The sequence below is a fragment of the Euprymna scolopes genome, chromosome 8 (assembly GCF_053919585.1).
Source record: "Euprymna scolopes isolate OS-2025 chromosome 8, ASM5391958v1, whole genome shotgun sequence".
In the NCBI taxonomy this organism is placed as follows: domain Eukaryota; kingdom Metazoa; phylum Mollusca; class Cephalopoda; order Sepiida; family Sepiolidae; genus Euprymna; species Euprymna scolopes.
Window position 1 is genome coordinate 158,421,880 of NC_136489.1, and position 25,499 is coordinate 158,447,378.

General features: G+C 33.8%; 1 protein-coding gene across 1 annotated transcript in view; it reads left to right on the forward strand.

Moving 5' to 3' along the window:
• Nucleotides 1-25,499, forward strand: part of LOC145283850 (stress-70 protein, mitochondrial-like) — a 62,379-nt gene that overhangs the window by 35,599 nt on the left and 1,281 nt on the right. Inside the window, exons 8-16 of the mRNA XM_080132962.1 lie at nucleotides 555-647; nucleotides 878-1,087; nucleotides 9,126-9,215; nucleotides 9,725-9,862; nucleotides 10,786-10,890; nucleotides 15,853-15,970; nucleotides 16,757-16,851; nucleotides 18,534-18,626; nucleotides 20,429-20,569. Of these exons, the coding sequence (XP_079989088.1) occupies nucleotides 555-647; nucleotides 878-1,087; nucleotides 9,126-9,215; nucleotides 9,725-9,862; nucleotides 10,786-10,890; nucleotides 15,853-15,970; nucleotides 16,757-16,851; nucleotides 18,534-18,626; nucleotides 20,429-20,569 (1,083 nt within the window). The remainder of the gene's footprint in view (nucleotides 1-554; nucleotides 648-877; nucleotides 1,088-9,125; nucleotides 9,216-9,724; nucleotides 9,863-10,785; nucleotides 10,891-15,852; nucleotides 15,971-16,756; nucleotides 16,852-18,533; nucleotides 18,627-20,428; nucleotides 20,570-25,499) is intronic.

Below are 25,499 nucleotides of genomic sequence, written 5' to 3' on the forward strand. Positions count from 1 at the left end.
ATGCTAATAAATTCTGGTAAACACCTCGTTAATTATATACAATGAATTGTTTCAAATAGGTGCCCGTTTTGAACATTAAAAAAAAGTGATCGGCTATATCAACGGTTCCTCAAATGCTCGTTTTTATTAGTTTCTACAGAAAGGTATACAACACTCCTTTCCCAGGATTATGCAACCAGCCCCTGATTTATACCTTGTAATGTTGAGTATTTAGCAAGACTGCATCGAGTGTACAATTTTAAGTCTTTAGTATTTTACCATCAAATGGATTTAACTCAATGTTAGATCAATGCCAACTTTTTTTTTTATACTAATCAGGCACTACTTATTAAAAACCGCTCTGAGGTAGGGTTTAACTAGACGTCTTTTCAGTTGAATGATGAGTTTGCTTGTCCTCTGTTCCACTTACCGTGTCACTCTAACATAATTCTAGCGGCTCACCCTGCCGCTGTCAAAATGAAATTAATACAATTTTGTTGTGAAATAAAATGATAAAAAGTACAGAATTTTCCAGTTGGTATTTTAAACGTTTTTTTTTTTTCTTTTGTCAATAGCAAGGTGTAGATGTTTCTAAGGATATAATGGCTCTTCAGCGACTAAGAGAAGCTTCAGAAAAGGCCAAGATTGAGCTCAGTTCTTCACTACAAGTAAGTACTATGATTTTCTCTCCCCGTTAAGATTATTTAAATATACAAAAACCATTTAAACACTTTTCAAAATCAAAAGTTAAGAAAATGTAAAATTATGGACGTGGATTTTTTTTTTTTAACTTAAAATTTGCTTTTATACAAATGCTAAACTTGTTTCCCATGCAAGTATTTTTCAATCTTTGCAATTCCATTAATATTTTCTTATTTTAATTTTTCAACTTCTCCAGACTGAAATCAACTTACCTTATCTCACAATGGATGCTGGTGGACCAAAACACATGAATATGAAGTTGTCTCGAGCCAAGTTTGAATCTCTGTGTGAGAGTTTGATTAAAAGGACTGTAAGTCCTTGCCAGAAAGCTATCCAGGATGCTGAAGTGAAGAAATCAGAGATTGGTGATGTCATTTTGGTTGGTGGAATGACTCGAATGCCCAAGGTAAAAGAAACAATACTTATCTCTGTATTGTGACACTGGTTATGCGTCTTATGTGATAGACATGCATACACCCTTTAAAAAAATACGTTTCAGATGCATTTCAAATCTTGATGGCCATTTTCTTCTGTTTATCCCATGCAGCAGCATTCGCACAAAGTTTAAAATCTGAATATTTTAAATTGAAATATGTTTGAAAGCCAAATTACAACGTAATATTATCAAAATAAGCAAGTATTTACTTATCTTATTTTTTTTTAATCAGACAATTATTCTCATTTTGGGTGTTATTAGCACAGCGTTTTGGTCGCTGTATCCTGCGACCTTCGCATGTTGAATACGTTTCCTTTTTCTCTACTAAAGAAAGGAAGGGTTAGTCCTACATTGCAAGAATTCAAACCATGGGTTTGAGGGTGGGTTCGGAGATCATAAAGAAAGTTCAATCATCAGGGGTCACTAAATTTTTTTTAAAAAAATTTTTTATTTTATTTAAGGGTTTTCCTATGACTCCATTTCTTAATTTTTGGGGATATCTATGCTAATTGTTAAAATTAGTGAAAAAGTTTTACGAAACGGGACCGATACCCACGGTTATTAAGATAAAGTTTATACAACAATTTTATAGCAGAATTATACAGCTAAAACTTGCTTTCCACAATGTATATCAAAGCTTAAGAATAACTTAAAAATTTACGAAACAGGATCGATACCCACGTGTATTTTTATTTAAAAAAAAAAAAAAAAAAAAAAAACCCCAAAAACCTGCAATACATAACTGTCTGATTAATCAAAATAATACATTCACATCTCAAAAATTCAGGATTGCAAGTATTTACGTGTTTAAAATTAATATATTTCAGTTATCCTCCTTTTTCAGAATTTTATATTTTGTTGAAGAAGCGGCAAATGAAATTAACACGACTTATATTGCTTGATAAAAAAAGTATTTGGAATATCTTGTCATTCAAATAAGTTATTTTCCTCATGAATCTTGCAAATTTTTATACCTTACAATCAACCAGTTCGATGTAAGTGTATTTGATGTTGCTAAAACAGCATAAAGAGTTTGACTTGGAAACAGTTTTAAAACCAAATCATGGTTTAGTAGACTGAAACTAGAATTTGAGGCAAAAAAAATTTATTGCCGTTCCCAACAACTTGATATAAAGCCGTATTCTTCCAATTTCTCATTCGTAAAAACCAATACCAAAAGCAATTAAATCTGGGAGAGGACTTGGTGTGCCATATCGACAATGGAACACAGGATAGAATTGCTAGCTAAAAAAACTGCAATATCAGCCGTTTCGTTACGGTCAACTCATAAACATACTTTACATAACTGAAAATTAGTTTGAATCATTTTGAATTGATTTTTAATTAATGAAATTTTGTTGCAGCTTTGGAATTTTTTATTAATATATTTGAAATTAATCCTGCATTTACAGAATGCATAGTTATATTTCTGTGATAATATAATTCAATAGTCGCAATATATTGGTGGTAATAGTTGAAATAGCCCTAAACTTTAGAGCCAAAACTGAAGAGCCACTGCTCAAAACGAGATATTATAAACAGGCTGACTGGAAAGCCATCAGGAACGCCCCATGGCAAAATATCTTTTCACTTCCTGCTGAACAGTGCGCAAATGAGACCACTGAATGGTTCAAAACAGCAATGTTCCCACATGCAAATTTTATAGCAAGCTCCACTCTCCCCAATAGTTTACTTCTACTTGTGCAGCCGCCAACGTGCAAAGGCAGCATGCGTACCGCGGATTTAACCGACATAAGTCCAGTTCAAACAGGCAGAAGTATATAGAAGCCAGAAGTAACTGTAAGAAAAATAGCGCCAGCTAAGAGAGAATTTACTGAAATCACCAAAAAACGCATTGAAGCTCAGAAATTAGGAACCTGCGACTTCTGGAAAATCTACAACAGTGTAGTAAATAATGGACAATCAACAGTTCCCTCCACTATCCAACAATCATGAGGTTTGCTCTGCAACTGAGAAGGCTAACATGCTTGCCAGTCGGTTTGCCTCCAACTCTACACTGGACACTGCCAACCATCCCCTCCCTGACTTTCCTTTGCGGACAGACGCCACACTAGACGATCTGAAAATCACACCTTCTCAGGTGCATCTTGACACTGCAAAAGTGGACCTGATCTCATCCCGGCTGTGCTATTAAAAAAGTACTCCGCTGAAGTAGCTCCAGTTCTCTCCAAACTTTACAACAAATACCTTAATGAATCTTGCTTTCCTGCCTGCTGGAAAACTGCTTCTGTAGTGCCAGTTTTCAAGAATTCTGGCGAAAGAACTGACTCAGTAAAATATCGCCCCATTAGCCTCCTCCCACTTTTTGCCAAAATATTTGAGACAATAATTAACCAAGCTCTAGTCCATCACCTTACAGATGCTAAACTTCTGACTGACCAACAATATGGATTTAGACAAGCCCGTTCAGCAGCAGACATCCTAACTGTAATCTCAGAACGTATATATACCAGTCACTGGACAAAGCGGGGGAGGGTAGAGCGGTAGCTCTAGATATATCTAAGGCTTTTGACAGGGTATAGCATAAAGGTCTTCTCAGGAAAATCAGATCATATGGTATCACTGGAAGAATACATGACAATTTAATCCTTCTTAGATAAGAGAAAAATCCAGGTTGTCCTCGACGGTTGTACATCTAAACAATGATATAAATGCGGGAGTGCCTCAGGGGTCTATCCTTGACCTCTGTTATTCCTAATATTCATAAATGACCTCCCAGACATAATTGTCTCCGAGATGGGTATATATGCTGTTGACAGGAAAACAAATGAACACATATCTAAAGAAATGGCAGAAACACTATAGGAAGACCTCTGATCTGTAGTGGAATGGGGACATAAATGGATGGTCACATTCAATGCTGCCAAGACTAAACTTGTTTCCTTCAATAATTACAAGAAACCTTCTCTACCACCAATAGCAATGGTCAATGACTCTTTATCTGAAAGTACATCGTTTAAACTCCTAACACTCTCAGGAAACATGAGTTGGAACAATTACATTGAGAGTATCGCCAGGACTGCTGCGAAGAAAGTAGGGTCTCTCTACCATGCTAGAAAGATACTAACGCCCGAAAGTATCCTATACCTCTATAAGGCCATCATTTGCCCATGTATGGAGTATTGTTGTCATATTTGGGCTGGAGCATCTACCACTGGACTCTCGCTCCTAGACAAGGTTCAAAAGAGTCAGCAATCTGATAGGTCCTGAACTGTCATCTAAACTTCAGCCCCCTGTCCCATCAACGAAATCTTGCCTCCTTCTGCCTTTTTCTACAAGTACTTTAACGGTGAATGCTCTGACGAACTGCAAGCACTTGTGCCCCTCGATGTAAATACCCCCGACAAACCCGACAGGCAGCTAAATCCTACCCCTTCACAGTAGAGATCCCTAGATGTAAGAGAGCCTTCTACTCCAGTAGTTTCTTCTCCAGGACAGCTAGACTTTGGAATTCCCTTCCAGGTCCCTGCTTCCCCAACTGTACTGACATGCAGAAGTTCAAGTGCAACGTGAACCGACATCTTGCTGCCCAACTCCCTACACAGTACCCCTGATGCCTATGCCCCTGATAGTAGATACAACAAAGTGGCAATATGCCTTGTTTGGGGTGAAAATGTAATAAAAAATTAAAAAAATATTAGGTTGTGCAAAATAATGAATGTATATTAGAGATTGCTTGTTCTAAAAGGGGGGGGGGGTCGCCATCTTTAAAAAGCGGGGAACTATTCAACTAAAGGGAAGTAACTGATATTTATTTTTAAATCCAAAAAGTTAATTCCCTTATGCTGACTTATTTCTCGTGATGGGACGATTCCAATATTTTCCCCGATTCCGTGCTAAATTCTCTATTCTGATACAATTACCGATTCCGATTCTTTATAAATCTCTAATTATTTAACTATAAAATTGTTATTTCCCCCGATTTTCATAAAAACTCCTGTTAAATGTGTAGATATTTTCGTAAACGTCCAAATACGCTTGTGGAGGATGATCTCTGGATTTTAGATTTACTGGTATTTTAAAATCAATGAATATTTATTATTTTATCAATATTATCAGCAGTGGAAGATTTTACTTTAAACAAAGCAAATAAAAAAGAAAATTAAAAGAATCGTTTTGGCATCGGAAAATAGGCATCAATTTTTTCGATTCCCGACTTCGATTAATCCTCCCAGCACTCCTTATTTCCTGCAGAATAAGAGAAAGAAGAAATAGAAGCTTTAATAGAAATGTTAACCTTCTGCATTAGGTAGTCATGCTAGTTCGAATATATGAAAGGCCAGTCAGGAAGATTAAAAAAAAATTTCTTTCTTAGGACAAAAATTTAAACTTTGTTAGATTTTTATTTTTTTTAAAGTGTCTGTTATCAAAGGAAAGTCCATAGTTGTAAGAATTGCCCTTTAAAAAAATATTGTTGAACTTAAAAGATTTGCAATAAAATTGGACTAAGAATTTTCTACGACTACATAAACATGATTAGAAAACCAGAAATATTTTTATATCTTATAATATAGCAGGGTCTTCGTATTGATGTGAGTGTTCTGTGGAAAAATACGGACATCAATTTTTAATATAACTTGTGAGTCGTAGTTTTTTTTTTTTTTTGTTGGATTTTTTTTTCATGAATCTCTCCTGTTAACTCACATTAACATGGTCACACTCGGCTGCTTTTAACAGTGATTATAACGGTTATAGTTAAACAAGCCCAAACCTTCTGTTTTGACCAATTCCGTCAAGCGGGAAGTCATCCGTGACACCAAGGTTCACAACTGTTTGACATTCTAATTTAATCAATTCTCTTGTTTTAAGGTCTAATAAAAATGTGTTCATTTTAGATTGTCCTCAGAGTTAATTCTATTAAAATTAGAATTCCAGTGCACGTGAATGATTGTAAAACCGAGAAAGTGAAATCATAAGGAATGTCATCATCATAACAAATTTTTTTTTTTTTCTACTTAACGAATGTTGTCCCTATAAATTCAAATTCTAAAACTTGAACGAAAGAGATTCAGCGTAACTGAAGATTTTAAATAGTCATTCAGTTTGAAATTAGCTGGCAGCCTGGCAGTGCCCGGTCATACAATATGCTTAAACATGATATTTTAATTTATGCAGATTGCGTATATAATATTGATTATTATATAATCTCTATATAAATAAAATGAACTCATTTTTTCCCGTGGGATTTTGACCTTAATAGGATTAAAAATCAAGATATTTCATGCAAATACATTATGCACAAACGGCAGAACAATATCTGAGGTTTGTTATAGGCTTATTAGTTCTCAAATTCCTCGATAATCTTAGATTTCTATACTTTTTCTGCTGAGAAGTCACGGCCAAAATCGGTTAAGATCAATGGAAGTGGTAAAATATTTTCTCTCTTAAAAATTCCTCCTCCCCCTGCCACCACTTAACACCGTTTGGAGATCGTTCACAAGGAACAGTTGAGAAGAGAACACCGGTTTGGCTTCGTAGTCCTATCATGTTAAGTTATTTAAAATCACTAAACTAAGCTGCAGTGCTCTGTGGCGTAGTGGTTAGGGTGCTGGACAATTCACATTATATTTTCACGTTCGCGCCGACCTACCACAGTGGGTTTTTTTTTTTTTTTTTCCTAAACAACTGGAATGGACTTTTCTTGGTGGCCGAACTGTTAACGTTGCAGATGTTTTTTTTTTTTTTGTTTTTTTTTTTGACACTTTATTTTCCTACTTTTACTCATGACTCCGGGTTTGATCCTTCCTACTTACCTACCATAACATTTTTTTAAAACTCCCCCCCGTCCCGGAAACAAACACTCGGGCAACGCCGGGTACCCCCGCTAGTATGAGGAATAATTTGTCTGGACTAATTTGCAAAAAAAAAAAAAATATCTTCATCAAATTTTGTTTGTCTCTGTTTACAATATCACATCAGCTGATATTTGGCCCGGAAAAGTCACTTCTGATAAATATTTGCATTTAAAATATGCAAACGAAGAAATGATTTGTGGCAATTTTCATGTTACCTCTTTTATTGTAAATTGAACCCAGAAAAAATTTAAATAAACTGGTGTGGTACACCCGGGTTTGTAGTTGAATGCTCTACTGCTAAGCTATATCTCCAGATTATAATAAATCCATTTTTTTTTTTATAAAGAAATGATTTGATGAAATTTTATCTACGTTGCCAATGTAACGTAAAATATTCCCCTGTAAAAATTCTAGCTTTTCTCTCTTGTAGGCATTTTTAAGATCGGATTTTTTTGATTTTCAGTACATATCTGATAAATTTGTGTACAAAACATATATCTAAGAACACTGCCAAACATATAAATTAGTTTTGTGTGAAATTTTAAAAAGATACGTTCCGAAACGGCTGAGCCTATGAAGAAGGAACTCTATCACTCACACACACAGTGACTTTTCTTTATAAGAGTAGAGATTGCCATCAAATTATTGAACAAATGTTGACCAACCTTAGATTCATAAGACTTGAGAATTCAAAAATGACTGTGTATGTATGTGTGTGTGTATATATATATATATATATATATATATATACACACACACACACACGAACACATATAATGCGAGGTTCCTTCAATAAGGTTTCAGACTTTTTTGTACAGGCATTTAAAATTGTCACCGACTCTTAAAAATCGGTATGCTATTTCTATACATCTTAGGAAATGACTGACCAATTTTTATGATTTCGGGTTCAAATGAACAACTCCAGGAGGAATTGGAATACACGCTACTAAATACCGATTGTCACACGTGGTGAATTTTAAAAATGCAATCCATACGTGAAGACACTTCAAATAACGATATACAATAAAATTCTGTTTTAAACTTTGAAAGAATGTCACAGAAACGTATAGAATGCTTCAGACTGGTTTTTGCATGAATCAAGCATCAGTTTTTGAGTGACGGTGATGAGGTGTGGGAGGAGTAAGGAAGTCAGAACATCAGAGTTGATTGGCCAAATAAAGAATTTCATAAGGACCGTCATGTGTTTATAGAGACAATAAGTGCAGTTTGATGTCAGTGTGGGAACTGTACGCACAATTATTTGCGAGGAACTGAAGATGAAGATTTGCATGAATGTACCAGTTCATAATTGTCACAGATTTTGACAAAGATGGCATCAAGACAATTCCTCACCCTCCCTATAGTCCAGACCTTGCGCCGTGTGACTTTTGGTTATTCCCTAAGCCCAAGGAAAACCTTAGGCTGTCGTTATGAGACAGTTGAAGAGATGAAAGAGACTAAAAAGGGTTATTGACACACTCACACGAGAACTTCCATGGGGTCTTCCAGAAGTTGTAAAAACTGTACAACTGTTATATTATAAACCCTTTTTAAGAATTCAAAACACAACAACCATTGGTGTAAGCAACAGTCCGTTTTTTATTTCTCCTGTTGTTCTTGCTTATGGTAGATAGAGAGAGTGGGAGAGCGACAGAGAGAATTATCGTGGCGTCCACTCGGTTGACAATCAAATCTCCAACGGCAATCTCTTTCCTTCTGTTACTTTTTCCTGTCAATCTTTTCAAAACAACCACATAACCAGATTCCTTTCTGTTACATTTTTCATAACAATAACAAGGTTTGTTTATATTTGTGAGAAATATTGAAACAATTCCCGTTTAGCTTGTCGATTTGACATTTCATCCGCAGACGCGTGCCACATTTTAATTCATGAACATACATATATGTATATACACCTATACACATATATATATACTAGCATGTCAACCCAGCTTAGACCGGGTCATTTGTGTAACACAAGAAGTGCATTGTAACTAGAAGGGGACTAGAGTTTAATAAAAAGTCTGGAAACTTATTTAAGGCATTTTGTAATTGTGATAGAACGTGCAAAAAGACAAACTTGATTAATTGGCTTAATCCGTCATTAAAACCATCCAGTTTGTTGCATTTATTAACATTATAGCATTTTAAGATTTAAAATTAAAAAAAAAAAAAAAAAATTGTTATTTCAGGTCCAAGATACAGTAAAAGAATTATTTGGAAGAAGTCCTAGCAAATCTGTGAATCCTGATGAAGCAGTTGCAATTGGTGCAGCCATCCAGGTAAACTTTTTTTTCTCATTAAAAAAAAAAATCCTTATTTTAATTAAATCTTCATTTCAGATTTTAAAGTAAATTATTTCTAATATTTTTACAAAGTCAAAATGTTAGTCACTTAAACGGTTTAATAAATGAGTTCATTTTTTTCTATTAAAAAAGTTGCAAACTGATATTTTTATAATTTGCAAGAAAAGGTAATTAAAATCCTGTCTTATTTTTAAGATTCATTAAATCGTGGTAGAATAATTAACAACTTTTATTCATTGGTTCTTTTTTCTTAGTTGAATCATAAGAATACACCAAGTTAATAAACTGCAAATACTAAACTCTACAGAATCAATTAAAATTTTATTTGTCTGTTTCTTTTTCTTTTTGTCAGTTTTTTTTTTTTTTTTTTTTTTTGCCTGTCTATAAGAGTGTAATGGTTAAAATCCTTTGGAAAAAAAAAAAAAAAAAAAAAAAAAAATCACCCTCCATATCATGTTTATATATTTTTTTCATTCTTTTTGTAGGGTGGTGTTTTAGCAGGTGATGTGACTGATGTATTGTTGCTGGATGTCACACCTTTGTCCCTTGGTATTGAGACTTTGGGTGGTGTTTTTACAAAACTTATCAATCGAAACACAACCATTCCAACAAAAAAGAGTCAGGTGAGGATTAATTTCATAATTCCCTGGATCTTTTTTTTCTCATTTTTTTTTCTCTGTAAATTCACCCTTGTCCGTTCGTCTGTCCGTACTTTTCTTAATAACTAAGCTTTGGAATTTTTTGAAATTTTGCACAAACATTATACATAATGAGTAAGAAAGTAACAGAATGGATTTTCCGGAGAAACTACCGTTGCTCCCCTAGGATTGACATTTTTGTGCTTATTCAAAAATAAATTGATGCCTTGGATTTATAAAATTTTCTGAAAAGTTATAACTGATTTCTATATAATTTTGTTGTTCTATACTTCATAATAATTCTTGGGTGCACCCCAGGTGCTCTTAAGACTAATAAAAACACTCCATTTTTGGAACTATTTTACCATACTTGTCCAAAATTTTTTGTATATATCTATTTAGCAGTTTTGCATGGTGCTGAACTCAAATATGTTAAGTCCTTGGGGACTTTTGGGGCTAAATAGAGGTGGGAGGGGGGGGGGCAAATGCTCAACTTGGTCATTTTTTTATGCCTCCTTCATTGTGCACCCACGGGAACCATGCATGCTTCACTTTTTATATTTATATGTAAATATATAAATTTTGCACAAACATTAGTCATGGTGAAAGTAAATTTTTGGCACAACGTATTTCCCAGGATAACTCTGGTTATTCCCCCTAGTGGTCATTATAGGGGTAAAATTATCCCCCAAATCGTTCATCTATTCACTTGTTTGTACTTTTATAAATAACCATGCCTTGGATTTTTAAAAAAATTTGCACAAACATTAGTCATGGGTAAAGTAAATTTTTCACTTGTAGAGGGGGGAACTCCACATGCTCTGCTTATTTTTTGTACTTTCTAAATTTCTTGCTAAAATAGAACAGATATTTAATCCAATTGCTGTCTTTTCTTTTTTTTTTATAAGGTATTTTCCACAGCTGCTGATGGTCAGACCCAAGTAGAGATTAAAGTTCACCAAGGAGAACGTGAAATGGCTCAAGACAACAAAATTCTCGGACAGTTCCAATTGGTATGTGTTCAAGTTTTTATTTGTTAATTTCAAAACAAGTTTTAAGCCTCTCCTCATTCCACCTCTTCCTCTCAAAAATATTCAACGGAACTTTTGTTTGTGTATTTTTACAGTTGATTTGTTTCTTAGCTCTAACATTAAGTGTCAATAGTCTCTGGAAATATAGGAATTATACATAGATTATTTTGGGATCGACCAGACAATGTTAGGTACTTCTCTAGTGTTAGTACTCCCAAATTCTTTTTCTTTAAGTTTCACATGTTAAAGGGCTTTATTGACTTTTTTTTTTTTTTTTTTTTTTTTTTTTTTTTTTTTATCTTAAAAGAAGAATTGGAATTTTCTTCCGCTATTAAAACCTTTTTAAATTTTAACAAATAGTTTTTAAAAACAGCTTTCTTTGCATCAGTCAAATCTCAATTAAGAAAAAATACTTGCAAATTAAAAATCAGATATGTGGATGAATTGATAAATTAAAAAATTTTTTTTTTTTTTTTTGTTTGCACCCATTTTTTTCTTTACTTTTTCCCCCTTTTTTTTTTCTTTCCTTTTTTTGTTTTTCTTTCCTTTTTTGTTTGTTGTCTGCTGCTCTCTGGCATTGTATATAATAGCCAATGTCCCTGTGAGGAAGATATAGGCATGGTGTACGTCAAAGAGTGGCTGCTCCCTCAAAATTGGATTCCAGTCACCGAAAATAGTTTGCGCTCTGATGTATCTTTTATCAAGACCGCGATCTGCTTTCGGTGATTGGTATTCTGATTTTTCAACAGACTTTCTTTTTGCAGGTATCAGTATTTATAGTCATTTTTGCCTTGCTCTTTTTTTTTTTGTTTTTCCTTTAGTTTTTCCTTTTTTTTGTTTTTTCCTTTTTTTTTTTGTTTTTTCCTTTTTTTCTTGTTTTTCCTTTTTTCTTGTTTTTCCTTTTCTTGTTTTTCCTTTAGTTTTTCCTTATCCTTTTTTTTAGTTTTATCCTTTTTTCCTTTTTTTTTTTTTTTTTCCTTTAGTTTTTCCTTTTTTCTTGTTTTTTCCTTTTTTTCTTGTTTTTTCCTTTTTTCTTGTTTTTCCTTTTCTTGTTTTTCCTTTAGTTTTTCCTTATCCTTTTTTTTAGTTTTATCCTTTTTTCCTTTTTTTTTTTGTTTCTTGTTTCTTTCGTTTGTTTTTTCCTTTTTTCTTTTTCTTTTCTCTTTTCATTTTTTTCACAAAATCTAGATGTCTTTATTTTCCACAGTATATATGGTTGCACCTTGTCATCTATCAGCATCCTATGACAACTTTGCAATTCATTTATTGGTCATTTTATCCCTAGCAATTCAATTGGAAGAGCTGCAACTTGGAATTTCTAGTGTGAAAGAATCATGAGAATCTAAACAAAATCAAAATTACTCAAATGTAACGGGAGGAGAGGGGGGGGGGTCAAGTCTAAGATAAGAATTCTAAACTTTAATTCTATTAGACTTTTTTCAAATCCTATATTAAAAATTATGTTCATTTGCATACTTGAAATGTATCGACTAATAATCCTCATCGACACTTTGTAAGACAGCAACTTGTGTTGAATGGATTTTATGATTAAACTCAAAATGTTATGTAAAATAACACCATGAATATTTTTGTATTGATGTTCATATACCCCAATACAAAAATGTTCATTATTTTGAAAATATATCCTGAACCAGTAGGACATCTATATCTACAATCTCTCTTGAACAGTTTAAATCACTTGGAGCTTGTGGAAATTAATATAAAATAATACAGGGTGTCCAAAAAGTCACTGAAGGGTTTTGAACTTAAATAGATTCATTATTTTTTATATCTGTCTGTAATTTTAACAATCTGACTAAAATATTGGGAAATTAAAAAAAAAAATAAAAAAAATAAAAAAAATGCAAAATTCGAACAATCTTCATGAAAAATGTCTTTTAAATGTTGCCCAATTTCAGCTTTGCATATTTGTGCTTTCCAAAACAGACTTGACTGGCCCCGATTTTTTCTTGTTCTTAAAGGAAGAGGCTAAGTTGACAAACCTCAAACCCTGCAAGAATGGAAGGAAAACGTTAGGAAGAAAATAAGGGAGTTAAATCGCAATCCAGAGATTCTGCAATCTCATGTGAAGTTGAAAATGGGCAACATTTAAAAGACAATATTTTTCATAAAGATTGTTTGACTTTTGCAGTTTTTTATTTTTTTTTTATTTTATTTTATTTTTTTATTTCCCAACGTCTTAGTCAGATTATGTTAAAATTAAAGAAAGATATTATCAAATATAAAAAAAGCTATTTAAGTTCAAAAATCCTTCAGTGACTTTTTGGAAACCCTGTGTGTGTGTGTGTGTGTGTGTGTGTGTGTATATATATATATATATATATATATATATATATATATATATATGCACACACATTAGTGAAAATGTGTGTGAGAACACTTTTCAACCTATATATTTAACGGATTTTTGATTTTGAAATTTGGTATATAGAGCATTCAGACATGTGGAAAACATTTTAATCAGTTTTCATTTTTTACATGGTAGTCACAACTTATCAAGGCCCGTAAGCCACTCGGGGATAAAGGTTATTGCGTGTACAGTAATCAATGGGATAATATTCTAGTAATGGAGATTAGATAGTCTTATTTAAAGGGGCAGTTTATCAGGAATTTGTTTATGTTGAACTTGAAGACATCCAAGTTGTAGTCAGGTGGGAAACAGGCAAACGGAAGAGAGTTCCACAGGTGTGCACTTCTAAGAAAGAAGCTTTGTTCATGAAATCTAAGTTTTGACTTAGGCACAGATAAAGAGTGGGGAAAATTGACAGTGGTTTCAGCTAGACTGGTGTTTTTCGTGAAAGATTGGCATGGGGCAGGGGGGCCTAGATTGGAGCTTGGATGAGCACTTGCCATGGAAATAACAATAAAACAAAGACAGGCCTGCAACACCTCTTCTGTGGGAGAGAGGTTGCAGAGTAGAGAAAAGGGCATCCCCCACTAAGCTACAAAGTCTATTTTTACTCTGTCAAGGCAGGATAGGTTGTTTTTAGCAGCTCATACCCAGATGTGGCAGCAGTACTCCATCCTTGGACGTACTTAGCTTTTATATAGATAGAGAATTGCACCAGCAGTGATATCTTCTGGAGCGGTAGAAGGATCCTACCATTTTTCCAGCGACCTTGGCAACAGACTTGATGTACGTGTTTCATTTCAGATCTGGAAAAAAAGGGCTGCTAAGGGGTACAAAAATTGGTATGGGGCGGGTGTCATCGGATTTTTATTTGTTTGTCAGCTGTTTCACGCGTTTTGAAAACACTTTTGGTAAAGAACGTGGCAAGCTTGTCTAATGGTTAGCATTGCTTGAATTACTGTCATTATTACTTACAAGAAGTGAACTGCTTAATAAAAAAAATAATACTCGCATACACATGTCTTAGTTTCTTTTGTTTTTACATTACATTTAATACCGGGCAATGCAGGGTACATTTTCTAGTGTATATCACACAAACTTGTCTTTGATTTTTGACTTTTGCCTTGAAAAAGTCTTTCTTTCATTACCTTGAAAATATGGAAAGTGTCTTGAAAGGCCTTAAAGATTTTTTTTATTTTTATGTCCAGTAAAAATTTGTCAAAATATTAAAAATAAATTTGAAATAATTAATATTAATTTATTTTTTAACCGTTAAAATATATTTTTTTTAAATATTGAAAATAAAATCGAAATACATTGTTTTGAAATTGCATAGTAGTAGTGTTGATACAAGAGTTATGCCCCATTACCACAAAGGGGCGTAACTCTTTTTGCCTAACCGGCGTAGTTTTCATAAATAGCATAATTTTGTTTATCACACTTACTCTTTCTCAAAACAAACGAAAAAAAAAAAAACTTGTGGGGACAGGCCTCTCCAATAGCGATCCCCCTCATCCCCCTAAAAACAATAGGCAAGACAGCAGAAATGAAATAAAAAGCATTTTAAACTACTTAAAAACACTAAAAAAAAAAAAAAAAAAAAAAAGGATGCAGTTATATTGCAAATTAACTTTTATTTGCTATGGTAACATTTATCTAATGTATATTTGATTTTTTTTTTTAACACTTTTTAAAAATTATTGTGGATTGTAAAACAATCTCAAATTTTATTAGATTAATTCGAATGCTTATTGAGATGATTATTGGTTCATTTATTTATTGCGGACTATTATCCTCATCTTTTAGTTGTTTCACGTGAAGGCCAGAACAATAGTTGGCCGAAATGTGTGAAACAACTAAAAGATGAGGATAATAGTCTGCACTAAATTTTGTTTTGAAAACTTGAATTTTGTCTGGAAAATCGACGTTGTAAATCTGCTAGAACTTATATATTGCACCATTTTCCACCTAAAGCAACAAAAAAAAAAAAGCTCATCTGTGGTTAAAAGTAAAGAACCTTACCTCATACATCGTGCAGCTCGTGTTAGGAAAGAAAAAAAAGAAAGAGAAAATAAAAATGGCCGCCCCCTGGTATTTATGGACTGAAAATCACGTGATGTGACGAGGGGGGAGGGGGTATGCAAATGAGATGTGGTTGGGTCTCTATAAAAGAGCCGTCTTTATTTTGGGCGTCAGTGTGGAAAGTGCAGAGAAGAGAACAGTTGGATTTAAGTTTGAGACTTTATCTGAGGTTGAGTTCTAATTTAACGAATCGGGGAAAATTACCCCCCCCCCCTCCTTTAAAAAAAAAAAAAAAGAAAGAAAACTCATATTTAACCAAACTTTCTACGACAATCACTAGTTGCTTAAATACATGCATAATTTATTTATCCCACTTTAAAATTTGGAACATAAAAACTATTTTCCATTTCCTAAAATTGCTGTTTTTTTTTTTTTGTTTTTTTTTAAATTTTTTTTTTTATCTTATTTGTTGACCTTTTGATATGATCTTCATATCTATGCAAGGTTATCATTTTTGTGTTTATTGAATGTTCAATTTTTGTTTTGAACAGGTTGGTATCCCACCTGCCCCTCGTGGTGTTCCTCAGATTGAAGTAACATTCGACATTGATGCTAATGGCATCGTGAACGTGTCTGCACGTGATAAGGGAACAGGAAGAGAACAACAAAGTAAGTGTTCCGTTCATGCATTACTTCCCTTGTTTTCTAGACGGTCGTAGCTGATTTGGCGTTAATTGACTCTGACTCCATTGATGACTGAAACCTGATTCGTGATCTATACTGCTTTGCACAGATAAAGCACAGGAAGACGGTTTTGATGGTGAGTGGTGGTTGCTCGTTGAAGGTTATGAAACGATGTCAAAATAATGGAGAGAGAGATACAAGATGAAGTTAGATGCACATGCGCTAAAAAAAGGTAAAAAATTACTAAGCAGACAGAGTATAGAAATGAGCCGTATTTGAGAGCTTCTAAAGAAAAACAAAAATTGTACAAACTCCCCCCCCCCCCTTAAAATTTCAAGGTTAAAAGGGAGATAATCCCTTGTAACATTTTAATGGTTACCTCCCTTTATCAAACAAATTTTTTTTTTTTTTAACGCATATAAAAACCAGTGAAAAACAAAAAAGCAAAATCAACTTCAAGAATACGAAACCATCTAAGGAGATTGTAACTTTTCTCCTTTCTTTTCCAAGATAATGACCAACATGCCTGATGAAGGTCGAAATCTACATCGATTAAAACGTTGCACAAATAACACTCAAGATGAGAACAATAGTGCAATCAAAACAAGTAATACAATGAGCCATCATCTAAAGAAAAAAAAAAAAAAATCAGGGTTCTATTTTCTTGTATTTTTCATTATTGGCCTCTTGGCTTGATAAATTTTGTATGTCCCCGAACAAATTTATTTTTTATATCATGAACAAAAAAAAAATTGTTTTTCCTATTTTCAGTTGTAATCCAGTCTTCTGGTGGTTTATCAAAGGATGAAATTGAAAATATGGTAAAAAATGCCGAAAAGTTTGCAGAGGAAGACAGAAGATTAAAGGTAAAGATTACAGTAAGAACTTGAGATTGAGTTGTGGCTGATGGGAATACATTTCTCCATTTTTTTCACTAGTTTTCTTTTTTTTTTTTTTTTTTTTTTTTTTTGTATGTAACATCAGCCGTCTGTATTTATGTCCGCAATTTTTGTAGATCCACTAAAAACTTTTGTCATCCGCATCAAACAGGCATGAACCTAGTATCGTTAGAAAGAACGATCTCTCGGACATTTTAATATCAAAAAAATTAAAAAATATCAATTATTCCCTGTAGAAATGTCGTTTTGTTTGGGGGGGGGTAAAAAAAAACTTGGTTTTGACGGTATTTGTAAATCGCGCATGTGCGAACGGTCGATTTGTTTTATTTTAAAAGCTAAATTTTAATGCCATAACATGTGTGCCTATGTGGTCCGATCGATAATGTGTGCGCTTATGAACTTAAATAATGCAAGTTTGCACACAGCATTTTTTTTTTTTCTTTTTTTTGTTACCCTATAAATTAAAATATCATATAAACCATATTTTATGACCGGATTCTTCAAGACGTGTATGTGCCATGTATAATGCATACATACCTGATTGCCTTAGCCAGCGGATGATGCCTTCTTGGACGCTGGTCTCCATCTCATGGGGAGTGGTCACTGCAGACGGATGCATTGATAAACAACAAGATGGATTTGAAGCTTCAATCTTTTATTTCAATGCTAGCCTATCATCTCGAACTCTGGTTGTCGGAGAGCCGATCTCCGATCTGCATTCCTCTGTTGCCTAAACCACTCTCTCCCCATGTGGTCGGCACTGTCGGTGGGGCATTAGAATACGCCGACTGCCCCCCTGCAGAGGGTAAAAGTCACTCAAAGGGGGGGGGGCCTGGATATGACCTTTAACTATATCCAGTGGTGAGGCCCCAGCTTGTGGGCTTTGGGGAGTGTGGAGCCACCCTTTAATTACCATTGCTCCTAGGTCCACTCTGACCCGGAGTGGTAGTACCTGTTAGGGTCCCAACTATGGGTTAAATAGAAACTGACATGAAAACAACAAATATATTCTATTAAAAAAATATTTATCTTCAAAATCTTTGTATTCGGCATTAAATAACCCGAAAAGGGTTGATATGCCGTAAAACAAAAACAACCAACCAACCAACCCCATGTGGTCGTCAACCGGAAGCCTATGACCACAATTCCCGTGTCACTCCTAACTTCCGGTGTATTCTCTCTAGGTTGATACCTATCAAACCTAACCTTTTGTGACCCTGCCAACTCACTGATGAGAAATGAAATATACTTACATAACTTTCTATTTCTAAAACTACCTATATAGCAATTAAGCTGGGATTCCCAATACTACACAAGAAATGAACTGTTTAGAATAAAACGTACTTGCATGCACAAGTCTCAATTTCTGTATTAATTAAAATATAATATTTATGCATATTTTACGACTGGGCAATGCCAGATGGCATGCTAGTAATTCTATATTTTGTTTTTATTTAAGGTCTTTAACAAATATAATACACAAAAAAATGCATAGCAATATTTGTAATTCATGGAATGAAAATTCATCAGAGAATAATTAATTTCTATTATAGAAATATCTGAGTGTATTTAAAAAAAAAAAAGAAAATTGTCATTAACATTTTTTTTATAAACCAAATTTCTCATTGAATGAAATGTTTTTATTTAAGGAACAAGTTGAAACAGTTAATCAAGCAGAAAGCATCATCCATGATACGGAAACTAAAATGGAAGAATTTAAAGACCAACTGCCAGAGGAAGAGGTAAGTCTCCACCATTTTTTTCTCCCATACAAAATCTAATTTATAATCAAAAACAAAGAACTTCTATTTAAATACAAATTTCTTGATTAGTGAAACGTGCAGAAAAAAAAAACTCTGCAATGACTGAAAATCTTAAGAATTTTGTGAATAAATATTGAAAATGTTAGACATGAGTAAATGATTTTTAGGTAAATCATTAAGTTTTTTGCCCATCCATCCCCACCCTCACCCCCGACAAAAGGAGGGTGGACCTGTAAATTCACCCTTGTCTGTTCGTCTGTCTGCACTATTCTCAATAACTACGCGTTGGAATTTTTTGAAATTTTGCACATTATTCATATGAGTAAAAAAAAAAGTAACAGAACGGATTTTCCGGGAAAACTCCAGTTGCCCCCTTAGGGGTGCCTTTCGGGTTAAAATTGCTAAAATTGACACTTTTGTGCTTATTAAAAAAAAAATTGATGCCTTGAATTTTTATAAAATTTTCTGAATTTATAACCAACTGATTTCTATATAATTTTGTTTGTGTATACTTTGCAATAACTCTTGGGTGTGCCCCAGGGGCTCTTTTAGGGCTAATAAAACACTCCATTTTTGGGACTAATTTACCCAATTTGTCCAAAATTTTCTGTGTATGTCTATTTATTAGCAGTTTTGCATGGTGCTGAACTCAAATTTAAATATGTTACGGTTTGGAGGCTAAATTGGTTGGAGAGTGGCAAATAGACTTTTTTTTTTTTTTTTTTTTTTTTTTTTTTTGCATGATGCAGAACTCAAATTTACTTCATGCTAAGGCCTAAAACTGCGCTGTTTGTTCATTTTCATCAGGATTTGACATCCCCTGGGAACTCTTAGGGCTAAAGGGAGGTGGGGTGATGCTGAACTTCATATTTTTTTTTTATGCCTCTTTCACTGTGCACTCATGGGGGACCATGCAGGCTTCACTTTTTTTCTCAACCTAGTAATTCATTCTTGTTCGTTTGTTCGCACTTTTCTTTCTCAATAACGACTCTTTGGATTTTTTTTTGAAAAATTGCACAAACATTAGTAATGGTAAAGAAGTTTTCATTTTTGGAGAGGGACCCCATATGCTAGGCTTAGCTTTTTTTTTTTTTTTTTTTTTTTTTTTTTTTAAATATGAATTTAAAATTTCAAAGATAAACACTTTACTGTACAAATATTTTTATTAGAATGTTTTTAATCCCTTTTCTTACAAATGCCACCCAAATTTTAAAGGAAAACATTTAAAGTTTCGTACATTAATTTATTTCAGGTTAAAATAGTAATTAAAATATTTTATATTTAAACGCGAGGTTTGAAGAATTTTTTTTTCTTTTTTTTTTTTCTGGAAACTGCTCCAGACGAGGCATGAAGCCACTTGATGTAAGGATCTTAAAAAAAAAAAAAAAAAAAAATACTTCAAGGTAAAAACTTTCCAACAGTAGGTGTTAGATTGAATAGATTCTGACCCAGAAAACAGCAATTCTTCCCTCTTTGTCAGAAACATTGCTCATGGAATCTATATATGAATGAGAATTTTAAAACATTTTTAGTAGCAATTTTCATAGATTATAAAAATTGGGTAAGACTTGATTATGAAAAATCCAAGGGCACATATCTCTGTATGAATAATTAGGAATAATGATTTTTTTTTCAACTATGAAATTATTTGAATGAATGATTTACATGTTTGCACTTTTTTTTTTTTTTTTTTTTTTTTTTTTAAACCAAATTTTTGTTAATTGGAAAGCAATGTTGATACAGTTTTGAGCATTGTTTTTTTTCTTTCTTGCTCCTTCCAGTGTACCAAATTAAAGGAACATATCCAGAAAGTGAAAACTATTTTGGCTAACAAAGACCAAGAGACAGCTGAAAATATAAGGACAGCCACCACAGAGCTCCAACAGGCTTCTTTGAAGTTATTTGAAATGGCATATAAAAAGGTAAGTTGATATTTTTTTAAAAAAATATTTGTACTTCGATCAGCTATTAATGTTATACATCCATGGCTGTTCAAGAACTGCTAAAATGGAGGCAGTCGGGTTAGGTAAACAGAGCGTATAAAGCATTCAGTTATTGGGTTACCTATCTATCGGTCCTGGATATGACCTTAAACTATATCCAGTGGTGAGGCCCCAGCTTGCGGGCCTTGGGGAGTGTGGAGCCACCTTTTAATTGCCATTGCTCCCAGGTCCACTCTGACCCGGAGTGGTAGTACCTGTTAGGGTCCCAACTATGGGTTAAATAGAAACCGACTTGAAAACAAATATATTCGAATAAAAAAAATTTTTTCTTAAATCTTTGAATTCGGCATTAAATAACCCGAAAAGGGTTGATATGCCGTAAAACAAAAACAACCAAAACCTATCTATCTATTGGAGTAAACAATGAATCGTTGGGAAACAATAGGTTGAGCTATCATGCAGGTGCAGAAAGGGTCATGTTATGACATGTATCAAACTGGGTGACCGTTAAATTGCACTGGAGAGTATGCAAATAGGGGGACCGGAGCTGACGTGTCAAGGGTTTCAGTTTGAATAGGTTGAGTTAAGTTTGTTACATGATAAGGGCTGTCCCCTTTTCATGTAAGTATAAAAATAGAGATTTAGTTAAAATGAAAATGAAATAGCAATAGACGAAATTCGAACCTCGTAATTTAGGTTTATAAATAGATTACGTGTGAGAATTAGAAAAAGGAATGTAAAGCAAACGATCATTTAGAATAGAGATAAAATATTTCAAGAAAAGAATGTGCACTGTCAATTTTGTTATGAAATTTTAATTGAAAGAATGCAGCTATAAGATAATGTTGTTAATTTTAACCTATACTCAGTAACCTATTTTTCCAATATATGTTGTTAACATATTGGAAAAATAGGTTACTGAGTATAGGTTAAAATTCCTTTTGTAAAAAAAAGGAAAAGTTTTGGACACGCATGTCCAGAACACGTGAAAGAAGGCACATGTTTTAACATGTGTATGACGTCATGGAAAATAGAAAGTTCTAGAAATAGACAGGCAGACAGAAGCAGAGGGATTTTGAGAGGGACAGACGACAGTCCAGTTTGGAATTCGAACGTCTAGAAGCGAGACGATCACTTTTAAACTTAATATGTGAAGCTTTGAATTCTTGATGATGAAAACCATGGGCGGTTGTGAAGAAATAAACCCATCATGTGTTTTTGTAAAACGTCGTCTTGTGTTGTGATTCTACAAAAAGATAAAGTGAATTGTTATTATATGTCTATATGTCTGTGTTATAAAATGTCATGGCATACACATCTCATATCCACAATGTGAATCTACATCTCATATGCACATTATGGAGTTGGTTTTGAGATGCCAAAGAGACAGGATGGGTAAAACAAGTCTCCTCATAAGGGATTGATAGTATCAAAGTGGAGACGGAGAAGCCAAGCGAAAGATTTTCAATCACTCTGGTTCTGCTGTGACGAAATGCCTAGGAGTGAATAAAGAATATATATATATATATATATATATATATATATAATGTGTATATGTGTGTATGTATATATATACACACATATACACACACACAAAAAAAAAACATGCAGGTTGTTATAACAGAATCCAGCTCCCCCCAAGATGTTGGTGAATCTCCCAGGAGGAGGAGCAGAAACAGGTATGTCATATTCTGACATGCATGCACACAGACAGACTAGACGAGTCACAGCCTGGTAAAAAGGAGTTAAGTTAAGAATACTGTTGCCACATCTGGGCAGGAGCTGCTAGAAAGGACTTGTCCTGCCTTGATTGAGTTCAAAATAGACTTAGTAGCCTCGTAGGAGATGTCCTTTTCTCCTCCTTGCAACCTCTATCTCACAGAAGAGATGTTGCGAGTTTGTCTCTGATGTATCGTTATTTTCATGGAAAGTGTTCAACTGAGCTTCAATCTATGGTCCCCCCTCGCCAAACTTTCACAAGAAACACTCGTCTAGCTGTAAACACTATCAATAATTTCCCCCACTCTTTATCTGTGCCTAAACCTAAACGTAGATTCCATGAACAAAGCTTCTTTCTTAGAACTGCACGCCTGTGGAATTGTCTTCCGTTTTCCTGCTTTCCGGCTGACTACAATATGGTTGTGTTCAAGTCTAAAGTAAATAAGTTCTTGATGAGCCGTTCCATATAAGTTATTAAATTTACCAAATTTTCATTACTAATGATTACTATATTGACCAATTTCTACTGTACACTCTTTAACCCTTATCCTTGAGTGGCCTCTGGGCCTTGATAATGTGGTGACGCCTTTGTAAAAAAAAAAAAAAAAAAAAAAAAAAAAAAGCCATTAAAGAAAACGGTTAAATAAACATGTATAGATAAGTCTGTTACACGCTTTGTAACAGTAGTGCATACTCACTCAAGAAAAAAAAAAGAAAAAAGCATTTCGTAGAATTTTGGTTTTTAGTATTTTTAATCAACAGACCGCTATCACCTCCACACAAACACAATCTTCGGCATGACACAAAACATCCAATGGTGCAGCTTCAATTTGGGGAGTGTGTAGTTACCACTCTTGGGTCCGCTTTTATTGAGAACGGTAGAACATGCCAGGACTTCATCTTTGAGATTCATATCAAATACAGTCATACCTCGATTGTCGAACGTTTCGGTGTATGAGCAACTGTGTGTTCGAACCAAAAGTTGGAGATTTTCTTGCCTTGGTAGTCGAACAAAATTTTTGGGTTTGAACCGCCAACTTCGATTGTAAACCAGCATTTCAGACGATTATTCTCATCTTTATTAGTTGTTTTTCATCTTTCATTGGTTTATTCACAACGTTTCGGCCAACTAATTCCTCTGGCCTTCGTCAGGTGGTAACCGCGACGGATAGGAACTTCGAATCTCTTAACTGCATTCTCAGCCATCACTGCCATCCGTAGTTGTTGTCGTCTCGCCACATTTTTGGCCAAGTAACCCTCTGGCACGCTTTGGGTGGGATTGAAACCGCTATCTTCAGACAATGTTCATCTGGGACTGTAGAGATTCAACGTCTCTATCAACTGCGGCACGGGCCCCGAAGCAGCAGGGTTCCTCAATGGAACGTATTGTGATACTTTTGACGAACCAACCCCACTCCGATGTCGCTATGTGAGTGTAAACTTTGCGATGAGTTATATTTAGAACAGCCTTATCGTAACCCCTTCAACAGTTAATTTTAACGCATCAGTATGACAAAAACCACAATTCGATCGATCGGCTCCTTTTTTTGGCATAGGATGATAAACAAGCATGAGATGGCCAAAAATTTTTTTCAAAGAAGGGTCAGTAGACTTCAGTACGACAAACCAAACGGAAGCGGCTTATATTGAGATGACAGTAATTAATTGCATGAGGAAAAAAAAAAACTTTGCTTCTAACGTCTTTACATGAAGCTGAACCGATTATTTGAAGAACAAAGAAACGGACATTCTTTTAGCATTAAATGTATAAAATCAGTTTAGAGATAAAAATGGATTTTTTAAACCCTGGAACCAATTAATTCTACTTCAGTTAATTTAAAGGGGAAATATTATTTCTGTTGTCAAACAAACGAAATAATGGTCAAGTACCGAGGTATCACCGTATATCTACAAAACAAATCTATATTTATATAAAGTTTACTTTTTCATCGCGCTTACATTAATATTAGAAGCCGACATTTTTTTTATTTAAAATGGTTATTAAAACAAACTTTAATATACTCAATCCTGAATATGTAAGTGACTAAAAGGTTAACTAATTTGCATATTCTTTGAAAAACAAACTTTCTAAAATTCATTTTTTTTTTTTTTTTTTGTATTGGATTGATTTCATTTATCTATTATGCTCAGTTCTATTTATGCGTATTTTCTGCATTATGCATAATTGTGTAGCTTTTAGGATGATAAAGTTCAAGCACAAATACATAAATGACTCTCTGTGTGTGCAGAACAGTCTCTACTAAACTCCTCGATTTTTAATCTACAGTCTTGAAACTTGATGTATGTAGGGAATGTGGATATGTGGAGTAATTTCGATTTAGTTTTTTTTTAACTGGTAAAAATAGCTGCTAAGGTCAAAATTGAAAAAAAAAAAAAAAAAGCGGAACAGTTGACTTTGGCAGGAGTAAGTCAATGAACTTGCTACTTCTGCATGTATGCAGTTATACATCCATAGCTTGAAGCCGCTTAATTTGTAACCTTTCTTATCTATCTGCTGATAGCTCAAATGGTAGCGATCAAGGCTGGAGTGATATTGGTTTTTATGGCACCCAAGTTTTTTCTTTTCTTTTAAATCTTTTGAAATCGGTATTATATATTAAATATAATATAATATTCAATAGAGAATTGTCTCCATAATAATAAATATGAAATCTGCATGAATTAAAATATATTTAAGCATATTTTACGACAGGACTGCCTGCTAGTTGATCTACAAAACTGGAAAATTAAAATGTCAATTTCCTTTTTCTTTTCTTTTTTTTAATAGTAACCATTAGCTTAAAAAAAAAACAACTATTTTTGATATATATATATATATAAAGCTGAACGTGTATGTGTGTGTGTCTGGTCACGAATAGGCTCCTATATGGTTGACTATTATAGAAAAGTGAACAGATATAATGATAGAAGATGTATGGAGACAGGAATGGATATGTTTGATCTGGCATAATGATGATTCATTAAAGTTGTGAGGTCTGCGTACGCGCCTGGTCCACAAAGTATACAAATAAAAAATAAAAAAAAACGTTTACAAGTGTTTTTGATATAGATGTACATAAGAATACTTTGATAAGTATGTTTTAACTTAAATAGAGATGGTATAATAAAATTGTGGGATCTGCGTTTGCGCCTGGCCTCCATGGAATTGAAATAGGCACAAACTTTAATA